Here is a 21,131-nt window from a genome sequence, read left to right as displayed (position 1 = left end):
TGTCAGCCACTAGCAACTATATTTAATACACCTTAACCTGTGCTTGCCTCCCAATTTAATTCTTCACTTTCTTATCTGACTTGGATGGAATGAGGAGAGAATGAACTGAAAAAGAAATTTTATAGAGAAAGTGGAGTGTACGAGGAATGAGGAGAGAATGAACTAAAAAGGAAGTTCTATAGAGAAAGTGGAATGTATGAGATATTAGTAACTAAATATGAGCGAGTCTAAATTTTTATGATCAAGAGTGCAAGGAAAATTATGAAATATAGTGGAATATTCCTTCCAAAACACGTGAGATAGAATTCTAGTTCAAATAGTTCGGAACGAAATGATTAAAGGAATGAAAGATATATTTATATATATTTTGTTCAATTATTCTCAAATTAGAGTACAAAATTCATTGTATCATCCTCCATTCCATCCAAGCGAACGTTGAAAGTTTTATGTAATTAAGTTTATCATAGGCTGAACAGTATACAATACTAAAGACCAATTTCAGATTTCATATTCAAGTTGGTTTTATTATTGTGTGTTCCTGTCATGTTGGATGTTGCACTTGGTCGTTTGAAATGGAACAGAGATATGAACACCATTGGTAGTCAGTAGATTCATTGCACTTATTTAAGTGATTGATAAAGTTGATTTATAATATGACTAAAAGTTTTATGAGTATTAGCTTGTTCGTACATTTCCCCCTTCAAAACGAATGACATTTTCTCTTTGGTCCATTCCATTCAAACCAAACACAACATTTGAATAATTCTCTTTTTCAAAGTTCACAACCCCCAGGCCCCAGCTTTGTATATACAAAGGCTACAACCATATATCATAGCTTCTAGCACCGGATGATGAAGTGAAATTTTTGATCAATTTCATATACTAGTGCAAAAGCAAAAATTGTAAGTTGTAACACTGCCCTAGAGAAAAATGAGAGATCCAAGAAAAAAAAAATGTGTTCTCCCAAAATGCAGGAAAGACAGTGCAACATTTATCTGAGTGCTAAAAAAGTGAACGTTCACAGTTGCCCTTACTGGCCACGACGTATGCCTACATGCAATTTTGGGAGAACCAAGTGTTTTCGACTTGCACCAGAAGCATAACCACTTTAAAGAATTTTGAAATTAAACAACATTTAGTAATTGTGCCAGCAATTTAATACTACATGCATGCGTCCCTGATTTAAATATGATTACTTGCACTTCCCAGAAAAAGGAACAGTTGAACAATTTGATTTCACAGTTAACCGTTGAACTGCCTAAAGTTGTATTATTACATTGTTATCCCACCATCCACTGAATTGCCTCCAAATGCAGCACATCCCCACAACTCATAGTCATGCATCTACAATTCACAAGGAAACAAAAAAACCAACAGTATAAATTTATGACAAAGTAAATGCTGTTGGTAGATTATATAGTTCCAAGCTGCAGGCCAGAGAACAAATATTGCAAAATGATAATAATAAAAAAAGAAATTCTTTTCTTCTTGGATCATCAGCCACTGGGTCTATAAACTTCCGAAAGTGACGGTACAAAACATGGAATATAATGAACACTCTCCAAGTCAATTTCAGCCATGTTCAGTATTATAGCCCTAAACCAAAAAAGAAAGGAAAAGAGGAGTGTATTGGTCAAGATTTTAACAAAGATATATGTTTATTGAAATGTAAATGTGACAGTAGTATCTATCCATAACAATCATGGTTTATCATTTATCAATTAAGTGGTTTAAGCTGAAAGAAATTTCTGAGTGTATTGGACGATCACATGACAGACAGGTCGTATGGTAGGACACCCACTTAATGAACCTTACAACTTAACCAGTACCCTCTTCGACTTGAGCAATCAGTGTCTACAGCGGTCTATTACGGTTTCACATATACATGATAAGAAAAATTAAGAGCACAAAGTAAATAGATTATGTAATTACATAGACTGAAGACTCTTCAGGTTGACGTGCGACAAAATTAGTGCTCACAACCCTGAAAAAATCGATAAAGAAAACAATAAAAACAAATGTGGACATAAACACATAAAACTGTATGGCATGCTCTAACTATACAAGTAAAAGTTAAGAGCTTGGGTGAATAACACAAATCATTTATATATTGTAACCATTTGGTATATCCCCAATTTTGATATAAAAAAAAGGGCGTTTTTCCTTGAAAGGATACTTCTTTAACACCTCTAGAATATAAATTGACTAGATCATATCATCTAATGACTTATCATAGAGATAATTAACAAGACATGGACTCATGAACTCTATTGAACGCGAAAACCTACACGGAGATTAGTTAGCTGTGTGTTGAATCAATTGTTTACGATGAGAATTCCAATATATTCTATACGTTGTCATAAGAACTAGGAAGTTTTAAGCTTTATTGAACTTGCAAATCTTATCTTACGAAAATAAAACAAGCACTTGCTCGTATGACTATATTCAGTATTGGAGCCAGCTCAAAGTATTGCCTGTAAATAACAATCCACTCCATTTTACACCTTCATTAGCCTTTAATTCTTCCATTAAAAGTCTGAACTTTTTGCTTGTCAATTTCTAAACGTCAGACATTTTTTGGGGGGTTGAGGGATAAACCAGCATTGAACAGGGGAACAGTTTGCAGGTATGCACTCAAAAGCTTGTATATTGACAACTCAATCAGATAAAACCTGTAGTCGGTTAATTAATTAAATGCAAGAAAAATTTCGTTTCCATTTACTTGCTGGAACAGCCTGGAAGTAATCTGTTAATAAAAAAAGGTCATCCTTCCACAAAAATATCAACCCCATCTACCAGTCAAAAGCAACAGGAACCACACAAATGACATGCCTACACCATCCTATTCGATGTACTACAGAGCACAAATTAAATCAGCCGATGTTCCTAATTTTGGTACTTATGTGATTGTTATGAAAGATAACATACACGAAAGATACAAAAACTATGAGGACGGATGCAGATCTTGCTCCCAACTAACTCCTGGAGTCGCACCATAATCTTTTCCTCTACCTTCTCCGTAACTCAAGAAACAAGGGTGGTCTGTTTTCAATCTTCTTCTGTTGATACAACAGAGCATGATCCTATTCCCCCTAATCTCTTGCAACTTTCTCTGTCATGCTACTACTTTAGAACATATTAACACATCAGCACTCTACATCAACTTTCCTTCGATTTCTAACATTTTTTAACAGCCAAAACCTATTAAAAACCATTTAATGGTTTCATACTTTCACAGTTGAAAGTTGGTCTCCTGTTTGATGGTGATTTAGTAATCTCTTGCAACTTTCTCTGTCATGCTATCTCCTTTAGAACATATTAACACATCAGCACTCTACATCAGCTTTCCTTCGATTTCTAACATTTTTTAACAGCCAAAACCTATTAAAAACCATTTAATGGTTTCATACTTTCACAGTTGAAAGTTGGTCTCCTGTTTGATGGTGATTTAGTAATCTCTTGCAACTTTCTCTGTCATGCTATCTACTTTATAAGTTAGAACATATTAACACATCAGCACTCTACATCAACTTTCCTTCGATTTCTAACAATTTTTAACAGCCAAACACTATTAAAAACCATTTAATGGTTTCATACTTTCACAGTTGAAAGTTGGTCTCCTGTTTGATGGTGATTGAGCCTTTTTTAACCCCCCCCCCCCCCCCCCCCCCCCCCCCCCCGGTATGAATCACCCAACTATATTACTGTAAGCAATTGTACAATCCATAAATAGCACTTACCCCAGGATGCATGATTAAATCTTGCCACACCCATCAATTTATGACCCGAATCAATTACTACCAAAACAAAATTATGATTTAGCATCACATTATCCCCCATACATTATAAGCATTCTCAATCCATTGTACAATTATAAGCAAATATAAATGGTATGAAGACAATCTACACAGCCGCTCCCTTGTCTAGACCTCACCTAATTTATTCCACAAATCAACAAAGTTCCACCAACATTCCAAGACTATTCAGAAATTGACTTGAAAACAACAAACTTCCACTTATTTTCACAAAAAATTAAACCCAAATTCAGTTGACGAAAACTGTAACCAGACTCTATATACAAAAGGGTCAGCACAATATACCTTCAATGGTCCAATTATAGATCCTAGGAGTGACAGAAAGCATTGAAGTAAGCAATGCAGAAGCCGTAGCTGTGTGAAATGGTAACATTGAATCCATAGCACAGCTCATCTCAACTGGTATCCTGCAAGATTTAAAATTTCAATATAATCATATAAGTGTGTGTATACATACATGAATGTGTGTAAATTTGGATGCTAAAAAGTGACCTTGAAATGGATGAAGAGGGGGGTTTTTGTTTGGGGAGGAGAAAAGGAGAAGAAGGGGACTTGGTGGGTTTGGCGAATCTTGTGCTTCCCAGACGCGCGGAGCGTAGGACTGATCTTGCAGCAATGGCGGCCATGTTTTTGTGCAAAGAAACTAGTTTCTGATGATGAAGAAGAAAGAAATTCAAGGGTTTTCTTGGGGTTTTGCACTTTTAGGCTTTTAGCTCGTACAGACCAAATTATTATCGCAATCTTTTTTGAAAAATTAAATTTTAATTTTTCTTGTAAATGTCGATATTTTATCCATTTTTTGTCTATTATATCACCGAAAAGAAATAAGTAAGGCAATAACGAAAAAATGATAATTAACTAATTAAGTAATTAAGAGTGGACTAAAATTATTTAAAAGGAGTGTTATGTGTATTGGATATAAAATTGTTACTCTCTCCGTCCCAATTTATCTGTCTGGTTTGATTTTTTGTGGTCAAATTGATCAAATTTTGACTGGTAATTAATAATTATTTTTACATGATCTTGAAAATTGAAAAAAATACATTTTAAAATAAAATTGATGTAGATTTCAGTGATATATTTTTTTATAATTTTTTCTAGTTATTTTATATATACAAATTTCAGTTAAAGTTTGGTCAATTTGACCATAAAAAGTCAAACAAAACTGATAAATTGGAACGGAGGGAGTATAAAATATATGTTAATAGTGATGTGATATATTGACGTGATCAGGTTGATGAGATTAATGTAAATTTAATATTTTTTTACTAATTAAAGTTACAATAAAAAGAACATGATATGTGATATTTTATATTGATAGTATGCTTAACATCATGAAAGTAATTTTGTTAGAGTGATAGCAGTTTTTTTTTTAAAAAAATTTTATAAAAAGTTGCAATTTCTTGTTTAGCCCGGGGTTTGAAATATATATGTACAGGCTAATGCGAGAGAATTAATCCTTAAAATAAAACCATATAACCACTAAAATACCCCTATCTTTTAAATAGATTTTTAGGATCTAAATCAAAATACATGTTTTTTTTACATCGTTGTATATGTTCAAAATACATAAACATGACACTTTTTGCATGTTTAGTTCTGCAGAGACATTATATTTTTCATAATGTCCATATTTTCTGCAGAGAAAATTGAATTGCATATTGCTTGCTAATGATAATTTGTTTGCATATTACGAAAGAATAGAATTCAGGACCTAGGAACCGGACTTAAGATTCAGTTTGGCTTGAACAGAGATGTGCACTATTGCACTATATAAACTGTCACCAGTGTATTCACTTGTAATCGATAAAGTTGATGACTAATATGAGTGAGAAATTTGTAGAGAATTAGCTACTTCACTGCATTCTATTCAAACCAAATAAAACATCTGAATTGCTCTTTCTCCGGTGTAAACATTTCCCTAGCCTTATTTTTTGTCAGGAACATTTCCCTAGCCTTCAACATACTACTTATATGCTAGTAGAAACATATAAGAAATTTGTGTTCTTAACTCAAGGGACCAATTCTATTCACTTCTTATACTTGTAAGTTGTAACATACTCCAGATGCAGCACATCCCCACAACTCACAGAGTCACAATCAATCATCTACAAAAAAAAAAGGATTCACAAACCAAGAAGATATATGCTTACGATACGACAACGTAAACCTTGTTGCAAGTTTGTATACTTGCAATCTGAAGGCCACGAAATATAAATATTGCAAACTGATAATAATACAGAAACTTTTTTGTCCTGGACTATCAGTCACTGGCCGGTGGCCAAGGTCTATAAACTTCCAAAACTGGTAGAACAAAACACAGAAATATAACGAACACTCTCCAAGTAATATTCAGCCATGTTCAGTATTACACCCCTAAACCAAAAAGAAAAGAAACGAGGAGTGTCTCGGTCAAGATTTTTAACAGAGATATATATGTTAACATATATGTAAATGTGACGATGAGAATAGTATCTATCCAAAATAATCATGGTCTATTAACCAAGCAGTTTCAGCTGAAAGAGAGTTCTGAGTGTGTTGAACCAATAATATAGCAGACATGTAATATAGTAGCAGACCCACTTAACTTTTCCAACACAGACCAGTATTTCTTCGGCATAAACAATCAATCTATAGAGGTCTATCACATATACATGTCAAGAAAATTTATGAGACAAAAGTAAAAAGTTTATGTAGTTACATATATAATATGAAGACTCGTCAGGTTGAAGTGCAATAACATTAGTGCAAAGATCCTGAAAGAAATCGATTATAGAATAAAAAAAATAACTTTGACATTGTCACATAAAACTGCATGGCATGATGTGATCATATAAGTGAAATTCAAGAGCATGGGTAATGACACAAACTAATCATTGTAGAGTGAACTTTCAATATTTTACCATTTTGAAATAAAAGATTTATTATTAGTTAAAAGAAAGCTCGTTAACATTACTAGAAACCAAATTTGACAAGAATATATCATTTTTCAAACAATATAGAATCCTTAGACAAGTAAATAGAACTTAGGAAGAAACAAATCATTAATCATCTGGAACTGATTTAGGGCACCACTCATCAAAACATACCATCCTTTCATCCAATCTGACATGTATATGAAAATCTCCCCAATTCCCCAACCAATAGCTATTGACCCAAACTAATTACTATTGATACAAAATTATGTTCTAACATTATACTAACATACATCCATTATAATATATCTCGTTTCTCCATAGAATGATAAGCAAATCTAAATGGTATGAAACACAATTTTAGTCTTTGGTACCTGTTTTTGACCACACTCACCTCCCATATTCAGTAAGTTTCATCCACCGTAGAATGATAAGCAAATCTAAATGGTATGAAATACAATTCTGGTCTTTGGTATCCTGCTTTTGACTACACTCACCTCCCATTTTCAGTTAGTTTCATGTAACTTGTTCCCCAAACTGACTTCAATTAACAGAATTAATATTTCACAGATCATTCACAAATTGACTTCAAAACCCCTAAACTTGCCCTTAATTCAACGGAGATTAATTCTAAATTCAGTTCAAGAAAACTGTAACAACCCGCACCCTTTCAGACTGTTAATTTGATCAACTAAAATACAACCCAATTTATAAGTCCAATATTATCTTACAGAAGTAACTTCTATAAATTGTCAGCTCACAATATAAAGGCTCAGCTAAAAAGAAAAGGTCTAAAGATGACAATTCAATGCAAAAATCCTTCCATTCCAAATCGACCTCTACGAATCCATAAAACCTGAAATTTGTAAAGAGTTGCAAAACTCAGCAAGCTACTATCCAATCCAATTAGTGGGGTGAAGTAATGTGTCTAGAGATGATATAATTTTGAACAATACGATATAGCAACAATATATTAAACGTGTGGCATGTTACAGTATTAGAACTCCAAATTTTCCTATATCAAGAAAAAGTCATGACATGTCAATCTCAAAAACTCACTAGTTACTACCCACGCGTCAAGCTAAGTGGCAGTCAAGTGAAAAGTAATTTAGATCTCTAATAATATAACATGCCACACTTTTATAGACGGCTAAATGCTAATGTAATCAAACTAATATACAAAACAGTTTTTTAGTCCGAAATTCTTACAAAGTAACTATTACAATATTTAAGCTTAGCAACCAAAGGCGCTGCTTATAAACAAATTGTCTAAAGAAGATAATCCAATGCAAAAAATCCTTCCAATCCAAATCAACCTTTATGAATCCATATAACCTGAAAATTGTAGGGGGGAGTTGCAAAACTCAGCAAGCTAATAATTTAAAACCCAAAGATGTGCCAGTCACTATAATCTGACTATAACCTGGACAGTGGTCCTTTATTTCAAAAAAAAAAAACATTGTAATCCGGTGACTCAAGACAAAAGCCAGGATTCCAAATTTGTTAATTACACCACATATCATTTTAAAATATTATCATTTAATCCCAATTTAAATAATTAAAAATAAACATATAACACATAGTTTTTTAATTACCAAAAGGTACAATGGTAACTTAGCTCAACAATTACAATAAAAGTACAACGAACACACATGATATTAGATGATCTCTTTGTTTCACATGATAATTCTTCTCATTCAAATTACCGATCCAACCTCATTCTCAAATTATCATTATTATGCTTTATCTATGTCTATAACTTACGACTGCCACGAAAAAACTAAGATACGAAAAGAACACTTGACCTATGTTATGCAAACTGGTGTCGGGCACTAAATGGGTAAAAAAATACATATGTGAAGAGGGCCAAGCCAAGAAGCTATCAAATGCTTTGCAGATGTGTCATATACAAGGTACATTACTAAAACAGCCCATTACTAAACCTAATGCTTAGGTTTTTCCCCTTTCTTCTCGAATTTGATAATTTATTAGAATCTCCATCCTTGTCCAATTTAAATATCTAAAATCCAAACTTTAACCTCTTTTTCCTAAATCTACTACTATCAATTAAAAAAAACAACAGGGCATTTGTAAAATCAACTAAAACCGATACAAAGAAAAGGGTTATTTTAGTATACCATCAATGGCCCAATTGATCCTGGGAGTGACAGAAAGCTTCGAAGTGAGCAACGCAGAAGCTGTAGCTGTATGAAACGGTAACATCGAATCCATAGCACAACTCATCTCAACTGGCATCCTGTAAAATTCAAAATTTACATCATAATCATATAAGTGTGTATATAATACATAGATGTGTGTAGATTTATATGGTTAAAAGTGACCTTGAAATGAATGAAGAGGGGGGTTTTTGTTTGGGGAGATGAAAAGGGGAAGAAGGGGACTTGGTGGGTTTGGCGAATCTTGTGCTTCCCAAACGCGCGGAACGTAGGAGTGATCTAGCAGCAATGGCGGCCATGTTTGTTCTTCTCTGTGAAAAAGTCGATTTGTGAAGAAGAAAGCAATTCAGGGTTTTGATGGGGTTTTGCAATTCTTTTTTTTTTACCCATAAAAAAATATTATCATTTTTTTTCAAGTAAAGCTAGAATTTTTGTGAAGATTTTAATTAATTTTCAATTATCTTTTGCAAAGCTAACCATATTACATTATATAAATTATATAAATATATTAATAGATGAAGTTCATATTTAAAAGAAAATTTGAATCCTCATTTTGAGTCATTCTCTAAAATCGGATAAAATATAATTTTAATAATTTAAAAATAATCTTTTATTTTACAATATTTTTCAAAAATTATAGTTATTTTAATTAAAAAAACTTTAAATATCTGAAAATACAAAAATCTGTTTTACAACATAATAAATAAATGCAACAATTCCGCTCCAATTTTCTTGTTCTATTTATAAAGATTTTATTGTAGATTTTGTTTCCCAAAATTCCCGGTTATCGTGGAAGAGTCCATCTTAATTAGTTATGTTTATTGACTTGACCAGTTATTTATATTGACTCGGGTTCATCAAGGAAAAATGGTTTTCTCCGGGACTTGAATTATACCGAGCAAGGCCCATGCCTTTACAAATTGCATACACTCAGGTCTCAGCCGGCTACAAATTTTATTGACAACAACCAAAACACTAAGGTTGTGTTCACTTGGAGTGAATGGAATGGAGGGAGCATGAAATGAAGTTTGTACTCAAAAATGGTGTTGATCAAATAAAATGTATATAATTGTCATTCCTTCCATCATTCCAACCTTACTATTTTAACTATAACTCTAACCCACATGTTCTGGAAAGAATGCTCATTCCATTTCAACATCATGTTTCTTCACAATCTTTCTCACAAAAAAATTAAGTACATACATATTTTGTCACCATTATCTCATACTTTCTTCTTTCTCTTTAAAACTTCTATATAATTTTTCATTCCATTCTCCCCTCATTCCTTTCCATGAAATGAACACAGCGAGGGAGAATGGAATGAAAAATTATATAGAGGTTTTAAGGAGAAAAAAAAGAAAGTATGAAATAATAGGGACAAAATATGAATGCAGTTAAATTTCTTGTGAGAAAGTAGATAAAGAAACATGATGTAGAGATGGAATGAGCATTCCTTCCAAAACATGTGGGTTAGAATTATAGTTAAAATAGTATGATTGGAATGATTGAAGGAATGAAAACTATATACATTTTCTTTAAGCAACACCATTCTAGAGTACAAAATTCATTCCATTCTCCCTCCATTCCATTCATGCCAAGTGAACACAACCTAATACTTCACTATATAAATCATGTCTTTTGCTAGTAGCTCTTGCATTTCATCACCATTATATTTCGCAGCAAAGGAACACAAATCCCCCGACACATCATCTTTTCACCATTAGCAGAGACAATGCTACCAGGTTCTTGCTCCGTCTCAGCTTGCATTGTGTTTGTGAAGCGCAAGCTTTGCCTGGACCTCGGATTGATTCCAATCAACCGCCCTAGTGTCACACTGTGGTCTGCGAAAAATGATATTGTGGACTGTAGCAAACATGTTGAACTAAAATTAATATCATGATTTCAGAGTGAAATTATAAATGACAAGTCTATTTTCACAAAAATTAGTACCTCTGTGTCAAGATTGGAGGATGAGAATGATGAGAAGCTGGAAGATGGCACATGTAAAGAACTTGGCTCTGATGCGACCACTGCAGCCTGCGGTGAGCTGTCTGCAGCTTGGAGCAATCTGGTGTTCATGTTTTCGAGCCCAAGAGGCCATCCATTTCGCATCAAATTATCCTGCAGAGCCATCTGTTACCAAAATTATACCCGAAAAGTCACGTTAAAAATCAGCAGCATCTGGAAAAGTGACTATATCAAATTTAATCATTCATTTCAGTTGTGCTTTTTCTTTGATATCATATCAAAGAAAGCTTATGGTATTCATCATACAGAAAAAATGCACAAGCACTTGCTAGTTGCTATTAGAATTAATAATCAGAGAGCTCAAGAAAGATCATATAAATTCTACAACAAAGATTTCGATACAAAAATGCTTTGAATTTCACAGAATCCAGACTCTAAATCAGCAGGACTTTTAGAGAACAATCAAAAGCCATGAAAAAAAAAACTCACCTGAGTATTCATAAGAGCTGCAAAAAGGAGGAGATGATTGGCAATCCAAATATCACCAACCAAACTCGTTTTTAATACAAGTAAAGGCTTACTTTTCAAACAAACTTAGAACTATTCCTTAAACATTACCATAAATCATTCTCTTGGGCCCCTCCTAGCATATTAGTCACCCTTGTGTTCTGTTCTCTTGTATTTGCTCTAGTTTTTTCTTCTCATTCTTGGCTCTTAATTATATTAATATATGATAAGCCATCATTGTATATTTGTGCATGTAATTTTGGATAGCCAGTTTGAACATATTTTCCTAAAAATAATTTTAAGTCTGCTAATTAGATAGTGACTAACACTTAAAATAAACTCGGACAAGAGGTTGATGAACAATAATCCAGCAATATAGAATTATGGTTTTAAATAGTTTAATGTATAAATGGGTCACTTGCTACTTGCTAGGTTGTTTGGAGGGTACTAATAATTATATAATTAATAGTATGGTGTTGCTTCACTATCAGTAGTACTGAAAAATTAATATGATGCCTCTTTACTCTGCAACTGTGATACTATTTTATTTTATTTCATTTCATTATTTCATAGCTGTGTATGTAGTAATAAAATGACAAGTAGTAATTGATGTCGTCTAAGGAATACGACGCCATTTTCATATAATTTTAGTGACATGATAAAATGCATCAATAGTTTTGCTGTTGGTGAGGGAGAAAAGTTGATGTTCTTCCGTCAGTTTGTACTCGTAAATATAATATTTGCACTGTCAAAATATTTAACAGATTTTAAATAATCAATAACCGCTGAACATGAATGATGAGTTGCTCAGTTGCTACCCTGAATTGTACAGAAGGCCTTTTAACTGAATTTCTATCGTTGCCTTGCTTCCGGTGAAGTCATTGATTCAATTTAGGGAGTTTTTTAAAACATGTTTTCTTATTAAAAGTGCTTGGCGCTCGTTTTACTAAACTTGGTTTTGAGAAATAAAACCTTATCTCTGGAAAAAAAAATACATATAATTCTTTTTTTTTTGAATAAATCCTTATATTTTACTAAATAACAAATATAAAACATCTTCTTAATATTTATATCTAAAAAATTATAAAAATATGTACTTTTTTTATATAGAAACTCGCCCTTAAATTTTCAGGAAAAAACTCCCCCAAATAAGTTCTTCCGGTGATAAACTTAGAGCTAACACCGGAGCTTAAAACTCTCACACCAAACCTTCACAAAAGTGAGAAAAACATACATTTTATTCGCTCTCTTCCATCTCAGTTAGGGTTGTAAAGGAACCGAGCCGAGTTTTTACTTATCGTGTTCGAGTTTTCTCTTGACAAGTCGAGTTTGATCATTAAGCTAATCAAACAATATTTGTTGTTCGAACTCGTTAAGAACCGAGTTGAGTTCGAGTAGTTTATAAAAATTTGTTTTTTTTATAAAAATTCAATTAATATCTTATTTTTTTTTACATATTTCTTGAAGATCCAACCGCATAGATGTTGAGATATACTTATTTTAATGATATTATAAAAATATCAAAAATAAAAAATATATTTCATGTGAAATTTCAGTAGTCAGCTAGTTAAAGTACAACCACTTCAAATAAATTGTTATAATTTCTTTCACCGATATGATCATACGAGCTGTTGTTCAGAGTTCTTTATAACAAGTATAACTAGCAAGAAATCAAATCATAATCCACCATATGTTTTTTAAATAAAAATAAATCATGTTTGCGTTCCCAAATATTAGTATGTATGGTATAGTAGCTTTTGATTTGAACAAGCAAATATTTATTTGTAATGTTACTCTCCATCTTAGACAATCTAATGTTTGTACCGGATTTTTCTTAATTTTAATATATATCCATGAGATAAAGGAGATACAATTAGCTTGTACACGTTAGATATCACAATTTGGAGTTGAAAATGCCCTCTATACAAACATCATGCATTAATCTCAATGGGTGTAAATATTTCCCATAGATAGGAGCTTCCAAACAATACAAAAACATCATCATCTTCCACATGGTTAGACCCTTTTCATTCAACAAGCCAATGTAGACCGGAGTGAGGATACCAATCATAAATAGACTCTCATCATTCAACAAGCCAATGTAGACCGGGGTGAGAATACCATTGTTAAAAGAAGCCTTCATACACTGAAATTCTCCCCTCTTTGCAATATAAATCTCATCACCAGCAAGAGTGCTTAGAATAAAAGGATCCCTATTCATGTTTACGGATACATTAATCAACTTTTCTCGAGATAAGTGGAATCTTTGATCAAGATTAATTACAATGTAAATCAGAGAAACTCTAGTGACATAACAAAATCAGAAAAAATAAATCCCTAACATGAGTTATAGAAGATAGTAACTGAAAAATATTTCAAATTCATAATAGTGTAACAAAGTTTACAAATTCCGTTGCGCAACAATAATCAAGAGAGAAAATATAATACATAAGTGCTTCTTGTATAAAGGTTCGTAGCATACCATTATAAATCATTGACTCTATTAGAAACAAAAGTCAAATGAAGATTAGAAAACAATAATGTTTTGTAATTGAATCGGTAAAAAGTAGTGATTGCGCCGGTAATATTTATTTATTATTCAATTTTTTTTGATTAAATCACAAAAAAATTACCATACTATATATTGCAAATTAATATTTGGTCTTCAAAATTCTCTAAAAGGCATGTATGTACTTCACATGACATCAAACAGAACATTTTCAAATAAATCTAACTGAAATTGTGGAGGAATACAATCGATAACAAAATTGTAATAATCTTGTATTTTATAAAAGTCCACAACATTTATATTAGTGATGAAGTTGATCACTACAAATGTGTGTTTTCACACAAAAATATTTTTTATGACTCGATAGGTAAATCATAGTCAATTACAACTATGTCATCCATAACTTTTAAAATACTTTTACTATCTGTAATCAGCATTTTAATGTCACCCTCGATTAATCGTTTCATTTTATTCCCTTAATCAAAAGTAACGTATACAATACTCTTTCGTTTACTTTTTTCTGATAAATATCAAAGGTAGCCCTTCCTTTCACAATCAACATCTATATAAAATATTTCACAGAATTACAAGTACGCTGACTGTCCACAATATTTATATCTTCAAAAGTAGCTCCAGCTTTTCTCGATATAAAGTAAGTGGAATCTTTGAACAAGATTTACCGTGTAAATTGGAGAAACTCAAGTGACAAGACAAAATCAGAATAAAAAATTCCAACCTGAGTTCTAGAAGGCAGCAATCGAAAAATATTGCAAATTCGTAATATTGTAACAAAGTTTACGAATTCCGCTGTGCAACAATAATCAAGAGAGGAAATATAATATATAAGTCCTTTTTATATAGAGATTCGTAGCATACCACTATAAATCATTGACTCCACTAGAAACATAAGTCAAATGAAAATTAGAAAAACAATAATATTTAGTAATTACACCGGTAATATATAATGATTGCGCTGGTAATTTTTACTGATTATTCAATTTTTTTATTAAATCGATACGTATATACAAGTCAACCTTCAACCATTACCACCATCATTCGTTTGGACCGGATGACATGTTTACTTTATTTGTAAATATAATTATATGAGAATAATATGTCTTTATATTAAAATTAAAATAAAGTTAAATAAATAATGATATATTTTAGTTGATACTCCCTTCTGCCCATTTTAATAGTTTTCTTTACAAATTTCACACATATTAAAAAAATATTAAACGTGATATCTTATTATTGTTGTCATCACTAAAATTGCATTAACTAAACATGAATATAACCAAATTTTCATCAATTTTATGAAATTTCATAATTAGTTGTTTAGAGAATTTTGAAAGTTGTGTGAATTATTGATAGTCAATGTTGAAAATAGTATTAAGTTACATTGAACAAATAAGGAGACTATGATACATTTTATTTTGAAAAACACGATTATTAAAATAATTGTATAAAGTTACATTAAACAAAGAAGGAGACAAATATTATGAAACATTTTATTTTTAAAAAAAGCCTATTAAAATACAAAGATGAAGTATATTTATATTGAATATAATAAACATGTATATCTGTTCGGCACATCAAATAAGTTTATATCAGTTAAACTCAGAAAAAGTCTTGTAAACAAATTAGTTTACAAGTCGGGATTTAAGGGCGACTTCTAATATTTTTTTATCGCATGTGTTTTAATATTTAATATGCTATTGGAAATATATTAATGTTAGAGTTATACGTGTCTTTAAATGAAAAATTTTTTTTAAATAATAAATAATTAATAAATACGTTCGAGTTAATATATTTTTATATGACACTATAGATAAACTTGTAATAATTACTTTCATAAAAAAGTGTACAAATAAAAAGGTTAAGAAAAACCATGTTCTCCTATTTAAATGATAAAAGTATAGTACAAAAGAAAAGGTACTAAAAATAAGTATGATGATGTTTGGTTTGAAACTATTAAAGTCGTTTCACCATGTGAAATATCTAATATTAATGTTTTTTAATTAACGGATTAATTGATTAATATAGTGATTGAGACTTAAAAATACTAATCTTTAAAAAGTAAATTAGAGAAACTTTTTTAATTAAAGATTGCTACGTGTCTACTTAAAATACAAAAAACTGACTGAACAGCTGTTTATAAAAAAAACTAATAAATTTTTTAAGTAAATCCAAAAAAAAAAATTCGGAACACCTTTTCACTCAAAAGTTGCTTTTAGAGAAAGTAGGTATACCATACTTTTAAAAAAATTGCTAATTTTTTTTAAAATTTTTGCGGGAAATTGCAATGGACTTTAGTATCACACCCCTCCAATATCATTATTTTCTAATATTATAAATCAAAATATGTCCTTTTTCAAAAAAATTACTAGACAATTATATGAGTTTTGCATCATCAATTTCTTTTACCAGCACTTTTACTAACATTACAACAGTTTCGTACAACACTTCCAAACAAATCTAATTCAGTCTACTAATAACTAAACCTTAATTTCCAAATAAAATCAATGTATAAAATCAATATAGTGAAGGAAATTAAAGAATCGTGCGTTAAATTTTCTTTAATATAATTGTATGTGGTATGTGTGTACATATTCAATCGAGTGAGAAAGTGACGATAATATGACTTTTCGTTGATCATAAAGTAACATTTAATTGTATGACTGCTTTTAGAATTGTATTAGAATTGAGATTATTAATTTTAGTTGATTTGGTTTTTTTATTTTGAGAAGTTATTGTATTAGTTGTTTTTGGTTGATAACTGAGATTCAGTTGCGCAAGGATATTCATTGAAGTTGTATTTATGGTTGTTTTAATTGAAATTAATTTCAATAGTTTTTAAGACTGTATCTGTAATTGTATATAAGATTGTCAGTAGTTGCAAATATGATTGCAAATATAATTTTCTTATCTTTACTAAAAAAAATTTAAAACATTATATACTCAACATTTCACACACTTCACCCAATCAACTCAAACATTGTACAGTGATTTGTATGAGCTTGTTTGATTAACACAATTTTTAAGAAATGAATACGTTTTTTCTTCATTTTTTTTAATTTAAAAATGGATACTTGACTTAATCTTAACCACATAAAAATAGTTAATAAATGTTAAATAAGTATAGTTTACGAATGCGTGGTTATAAACTTATAATAATAAAGTGCGACATAGGGAGTACGTGTTTTAACTGATCATGTCGCTTAGACAACAACACAATTTGGATCATTGAGAGTCTTTGGATACCGGAACATAATCCTCCTCTGCACCAAAAGTGGAAACAGGTGACCTGATGCAGATCATTAGTCCAAGGAGCCCAAATTACAATTACAAGTCAGCAGGGAGGTTACATCCAAGGAGCCCAAATTACAATTACAAGTCAGCAGAGATTATTAGGGGTGGCATGGACTCGAACCTGACACCTCCCGTAAACCAGAGCTCTGATATCATATAGGTAACCATTCCATCTAAAACTTTAAAGTATTCGAGGAGACTCTTTTATGAATCTTATACTTATATTTCAACAAAACACGACTCACACGTGTTGTGTTTAAGATAATCCTTACAGAACTAAAGATAAACTCTAGTTCGGGTAACTAACTTCAAGAATTCAATTGCTTTTATTATCTCTAAATACAATGGAGATAAGATTATTAACTTGTGTACATTAAACAATGGGGCATGATTTTGTGCTGGTGGACCTGAGGCATAATGGACTATAATGCTGAGTATTGATCATGTAGGTCTGCTAGTACGGTTTGTTAAGCGTTACCGCAACATTGGTGAATCCAAACTAGTAGTACATGAATATGCCCATGGCTTTTGGTACAACTGTACAAGTGGTACAAGAAAGTAAGAAAAGGGGGCAGCAAGTTTTTGGTTTTGTGGTGAAAATTTTATTGAGTGAGTGTCAATCCAAGTCCTATGTCGTAAAGATAAAAAAATAAATTATTTTGAATATGAACGGTCGAAGAATTTTACTAGTATCAAGTCTTTTGGAGGAAGCCAAAAAATAATTCCGAGCAAATAATGTCATACTAAATGAAGGAAATAGGTGTTGCGCGCGACCTACAATTCTAAAGCCTCCATACTCTGTGCGGAGAGATTTATAATACTATAAATGTTATTTATTGCATTTGCAATCTGCAATTCTGCACGAACACGTAGATGATCAGATTATAATTTATAACACTTCGAGTCCAGTACAAGTTCATCTTAAATATTATTTATTGCTTTTGCAATCTGCAATTCTGCACGAACACATAGATAATCAGATTATAATGTATAACAATTCGATCCGGTACAAGTTCATCTGTATTCTCCGGGTGAAACATTTATATTACAAATATATATTAAAAATCACAATTAATAAATAGACTTCATTTCATGTAACTAATGAACATTCAAGCTCAAGGATTGAATTGCTCCTCTTGGCTCTCCTGGAACTCCTCTTGATTCCCATTGTACCCTTCCATGGAATTGTTAGCTTCATAAGAGTTGGAGTTCTCATTGTTCCCATACTGCTGCCTAAATGAGTTTCCATAATTGCCTCTATTGTTGTAATACTCATTTCTTGAGTTGAACCCTCTTGAATTTTCATTGACGTTATTAGCATTAAGATTGTAATTATTTTCGCTATTAAGGTCATAATAATACCTTCCGTTCTCCAAGAACCTTGTGTCACTCATGCCCTGCTTCTCATTGTTGTAATTGTTGTCATTAGTCACTCCGAGCTTGGCCTCACCAATCCCATGCTGCCTATTGTTGTACATATTGCCGTTATTATAATAATTGTTGTTGTTGTTGTCGTTGTTGTTGATGGGAGTCGTGTAGGGCTTGTAGGCCTCGTCCATGAATCTTGTGTCACTCATGCCTTGCGGCTTAGTGACATAAGCATCATTGTTGTAGTACTGGCCATTGTTTGAGTAGGATTCGGTATTGACCTGAGCATTGTTGTTGTAGTACTGGTCATTGTTTGAGTAGGATTCGGTATTGACTTGAGCATCATTGTTGTAGTACTGGCCATTGTTGGAACTAGGGATGGATTCTTTGTTGTATGAGTTTTCTGTTTCTGTTGTGTAGGGGAGGTTTTCGGTGGTGGTGGTGGTGGGAGGGAGTTGGCCTGATTCGTGTCCGTAGAGGCCATAGCCCCCGGAGTTTTGTTGGTTCTGTGGGATGAAATTTGGCTCTTGTTCTGGTTTGTTTAAGGGCTGTTCTTGCTCTTTTGGTGGGAGAAGCTGTTTGGCATTGTTGTCATTGGTGAATTTGCTAAAGAACTTGCTTTCTCTTGCATGAACATGAAGGGAGGAAAAGAGGGTTAGGAAGATGAGGATAGAAAAATAGGTGGTAGGGGAAGCCATGCTGGATTAGAAAGGAATTGTTGGGTATCTAGTTGGGAAAATATTGTTAAGGTGCTGCCTCTATATAGAGGATTTTATGTGTTGTGTTGTGTCAAGTGTGTGCTGGTCTTTTTATTAAATTGACTTGCCATTCTATACAAACATACAATTTGTGATTTTCGTGTAGGAAAAAAGGGTGTTGGTGTCACATGTGATTTAGGAATTGCAATTACAAATATCATGTTTAATTTTACTCTTCTATTTTGAAATATATAAATCATTTTATTTTTTGACACATATTTCTAAATTTTTTGGTCACATAATGAAAATTATTATTTCTTAAATTTTCTTTTTTAGTAAATATATAAAATTACTATTATAACTCAGAAAAGAAATTTCAAAATTAATAATTTAGCGAACGCGGTCAAAATATTCAAAATATATGTTAAAAAATCAAATGACTTGTATTTCAAAACATAGAATTCTTTTTTTTTTTATATATATATACATAAGCTAAATAAATAAACCTATAACTGTAGAAGCCAGAAAATCCTAATAAAAGAATCCAATTTTTTTTTCTGGTTATCTTTTTTTTTTAATCATAGAGTGACATAATTTTGTCCAAAGAGAGCATATTTCATCAACTTCACTTGACATGTGTCCACCCAAATTGATGGTGTTTGTAGCTGAAATGGTGTTTTTTCAACTAATTAGGTGAAATGGGTGGAAAAGAAAGATGGCCTGGTTCAAAAGTAATATCATATCTTATGTAAATATGATGAATTTAGGCATTTGGAAATTTAAAATGTTTCGAAATTAACGGAAAAGATGGATACACAGGAGAGAAAGGAGTGTGGAGTGGGCAGGTAATAATGAGATGGAGAAGTTTGGTGGGGTTTCAAGTAGTTGCAATATGGAGTGAACACAGATCATGTGCAACTCATACACTGATACGCATGTAGGTTAAGCTCTGAATCTATGATACACTACTGGTTCTGTATTGTTTGCATACACTAGTGTTTCCTACTTGCCCATATGCAATTAAGGTTTTTACCAACTTATGTTGCTTCTCATTTAACTCCCCCTCTTCTTTGGAATGCAAAGATTTATCCACCTCTCACTTCACCATGTACTTTGATGCACCCCTACAGGGTATTCAGTCCAGAGCCATGGATGGATACTGGATAGTGTTGCACATGCATGTCTTTGTTAAAAGTACAATCATCAATTTCTTGTTATCGAGAAAAATTATACGACAAACTATACATAGATTTAAATCATTTTAAGAAAAGAGACACTCATTTAGTAAAATCTCAAACTTATACACTCCCTCTCTCCTTTTTTGAATGACTGTTTTCTGACCTTTTAGCACACATTTTAAGGTGCTTTGATCATGTAGATATAAATGTTATTTTCAAATATTTTTTATGAATAAAAGTATTGCTGTAATATTTTTATTTAGAAAAAGAAAATTTTAACTATATAGCCAAAGCACTCTAACAAACATATTAAAAAGTCAAAAGACGAATAATTAAGAACACGAGAGAGTATTGTTCTGAACAAAATAAAATACTTCTATAATTTCAATGTCAATGTTTGTGCAAATTCTTCCACCTTTTCATCTCCTGCCTTGACTCTCGAGTCTCCTCATGAAATTTGTTGCGCAATTGATGGTGCAGTTGTAGTTGGTCAAGGAAAAAAGAAAGATAAAGCATGGGACCAAAGTAGTTTAGCAAAAGAAATAAATGGGTATTTAGGAAGCATCTATGCATAATGAATGGCACAGGAAGACTTTTGTGTATCATGCCATAGATGATAATAATGATTCATGCCACCCTCTCTTTCTGTTGTTGAATTACTACTAGTGTCTGTCCATCAATCTTCAG

At 31.9% G+C, this 21,131-nt stretch overlaps 4 protein-coding genes across 9 annotated transcripts; all 4 read right to left on the bottom strand.

Annotated features, from left to right (window-relative positions):
• Window positions 1-1,100: 1,100 nt before the first annotated feature.
• Window positions 1,101-4,527, bottom strand: LOC108207879 (protein NUCLEAR FUSION DEFECTIVE 6, mitochondrial). 3 transcript variants are annotated; one of them, XM_064085895.1, is made up of 4 exons: window positions 4,308-4,527; window positions 4,101-4,222; window positions 1,933-1,984; window positions 1,101-1,344 (listed from the first exon to the last, which is right to left on the bottom strand). In XM_064085895.1, exons 1-3 carry the CDS (start codon window positions 4,439-4,441, stop codon window positions 1,977-1,979), a joined length of 264 nt encoding a protein of 87 aa, XP_063941965.1. In that variant the 5' UTR covers window positions 4,442-4,527; the 3' UTR covers window positions 1,101-1,344; window positions 1,933-1,976. The 3 variants fall into 3 exon arrangements, with proteins under 3 accessions (XP_063941965.1, XP_017233806.1, XP_063941967.1); XM_064085897.1 differs by lacking the exon at window positions 1,101-1,344 and adding an exon at window positions 1,359-1,596; XM_017378317.2 differs by lacking the exon at window positions 1,933-1,984.
• A 1,052-nt stretch (window positions 4,528-5,579) lies between these two features.
• Window positions 5,580-9,278, bottom strand: LOC108215171 (protein NUCLEAR FUSION DEFECTIVE 6, mitochondrial-like). Of its 3 annotated transcripts, none has more exons than XM_017387569.2 (3): window positions 9,073-9,278; window positions 8,869-8,987; window positions 5,580-5,923 (listed from the first exon to the last, which is right to left on the bottom strand). In XM_017387569.2, the coding sequence occupies exons 1-3, from the start codon at window positions 9,204-9,206 to the stop codon at window positions 5,916-5,918; spliced, it is 261 nt and encodes an 86-aa protein (XP_017243058.1). In that variant the 5' UTR covers window positions 9,207-9,278; the 3' UTR covers window positions 5,580-5,915. The 3 variants fall into 3 exon arrangements, 2 of the variants coding, with proteins under 2 accessions (XP_017243058.1, XP_017243043.1); XM_017387554.2 differs by lacking the exon at window positions 5,580-5,923 and adding an exon at window positions 7,382-7,586 and having other exon boundaries at window positions 9,073-9,277; XR_010288134.1 differs by lacking the exon at window positions 5,580-5,923 and adding an exon at window positions 7,886-8,065.
• Window positions 9,279-9,764: 486 nt separating this feature from the next.
• LOC108197749 (uncharacterized) lies at window positions 9,765-11,522 on the bottom strand. 2 transcript variants are annotated; one of them, XM_064085894.1, is made up of 4 exons: window positions 11,365-11,522; window positions 10,858-11,040; window positions 10,517-10,770; window positions 9,765-9,882 (listed from the first exon to the last, which is right to left on the bottom strand). In XM_064085894.1, exons 1-3 carry the CDS (start codon window positions 11,374-11,376, stop codon window positions 10,549-10,551), a joined length of 417 nt encoding a protein of 138 aa, XP_063941964.1. In that variant the 5' UTR covers window positions 11,377-11,522; the 3' UTR covers window positions 9,765-9,882; window positions 10,517-10,548. The 2 variants fall into 2 exon arrangements, with proteins under 2 accessions (XP_063941964.1, XP_017220934.1); XM_017365445.2 differs by having other exon boundaries at window positions 9,765-10,770.
• Window positions 11,523-18,104: 6,582 nt separating this feature from the next.
• On the bottom strand, window positions 18,105-19,365 carry LOC108205892 (protein E6-like). Its single transcript, XM_017376016.2, has one exon. The coding sequence runs from the start codon at window positions 19,264-19,266 to the stop codon at window positions 18,316-18,318; it is 951 nt and encodes a 316-aa protein (XP_017231505.2). The 5' UTR covers window positions 19,267-19,365; the 3' UTR covers window positions 18,105-18,315.
• Between the last annotated feature and the right edge of the window lie 1,766 nt (window positions 19,366-21,131).

This window comes from Daucus carota, chromosome 1 (genome assembly GCF_001625215.2).
Source record: "Daucus carota subsp. sativus chromosome 1, DH1 v3.0, whole genome shotgun sequence".
NCBI classification, from domain to species: domain Eukaryota; kingdom Viridiplantae; phylum Streptophyta; class Magnoliopsida; order Apiales; family Apiaceae; genus Daucus; species Daucus carota.
The sequence above is the reverse complement of the archived record's forward strand: the minus strand, read 5'-3'. Positions and strand labels throughout refer to the sequence as shown.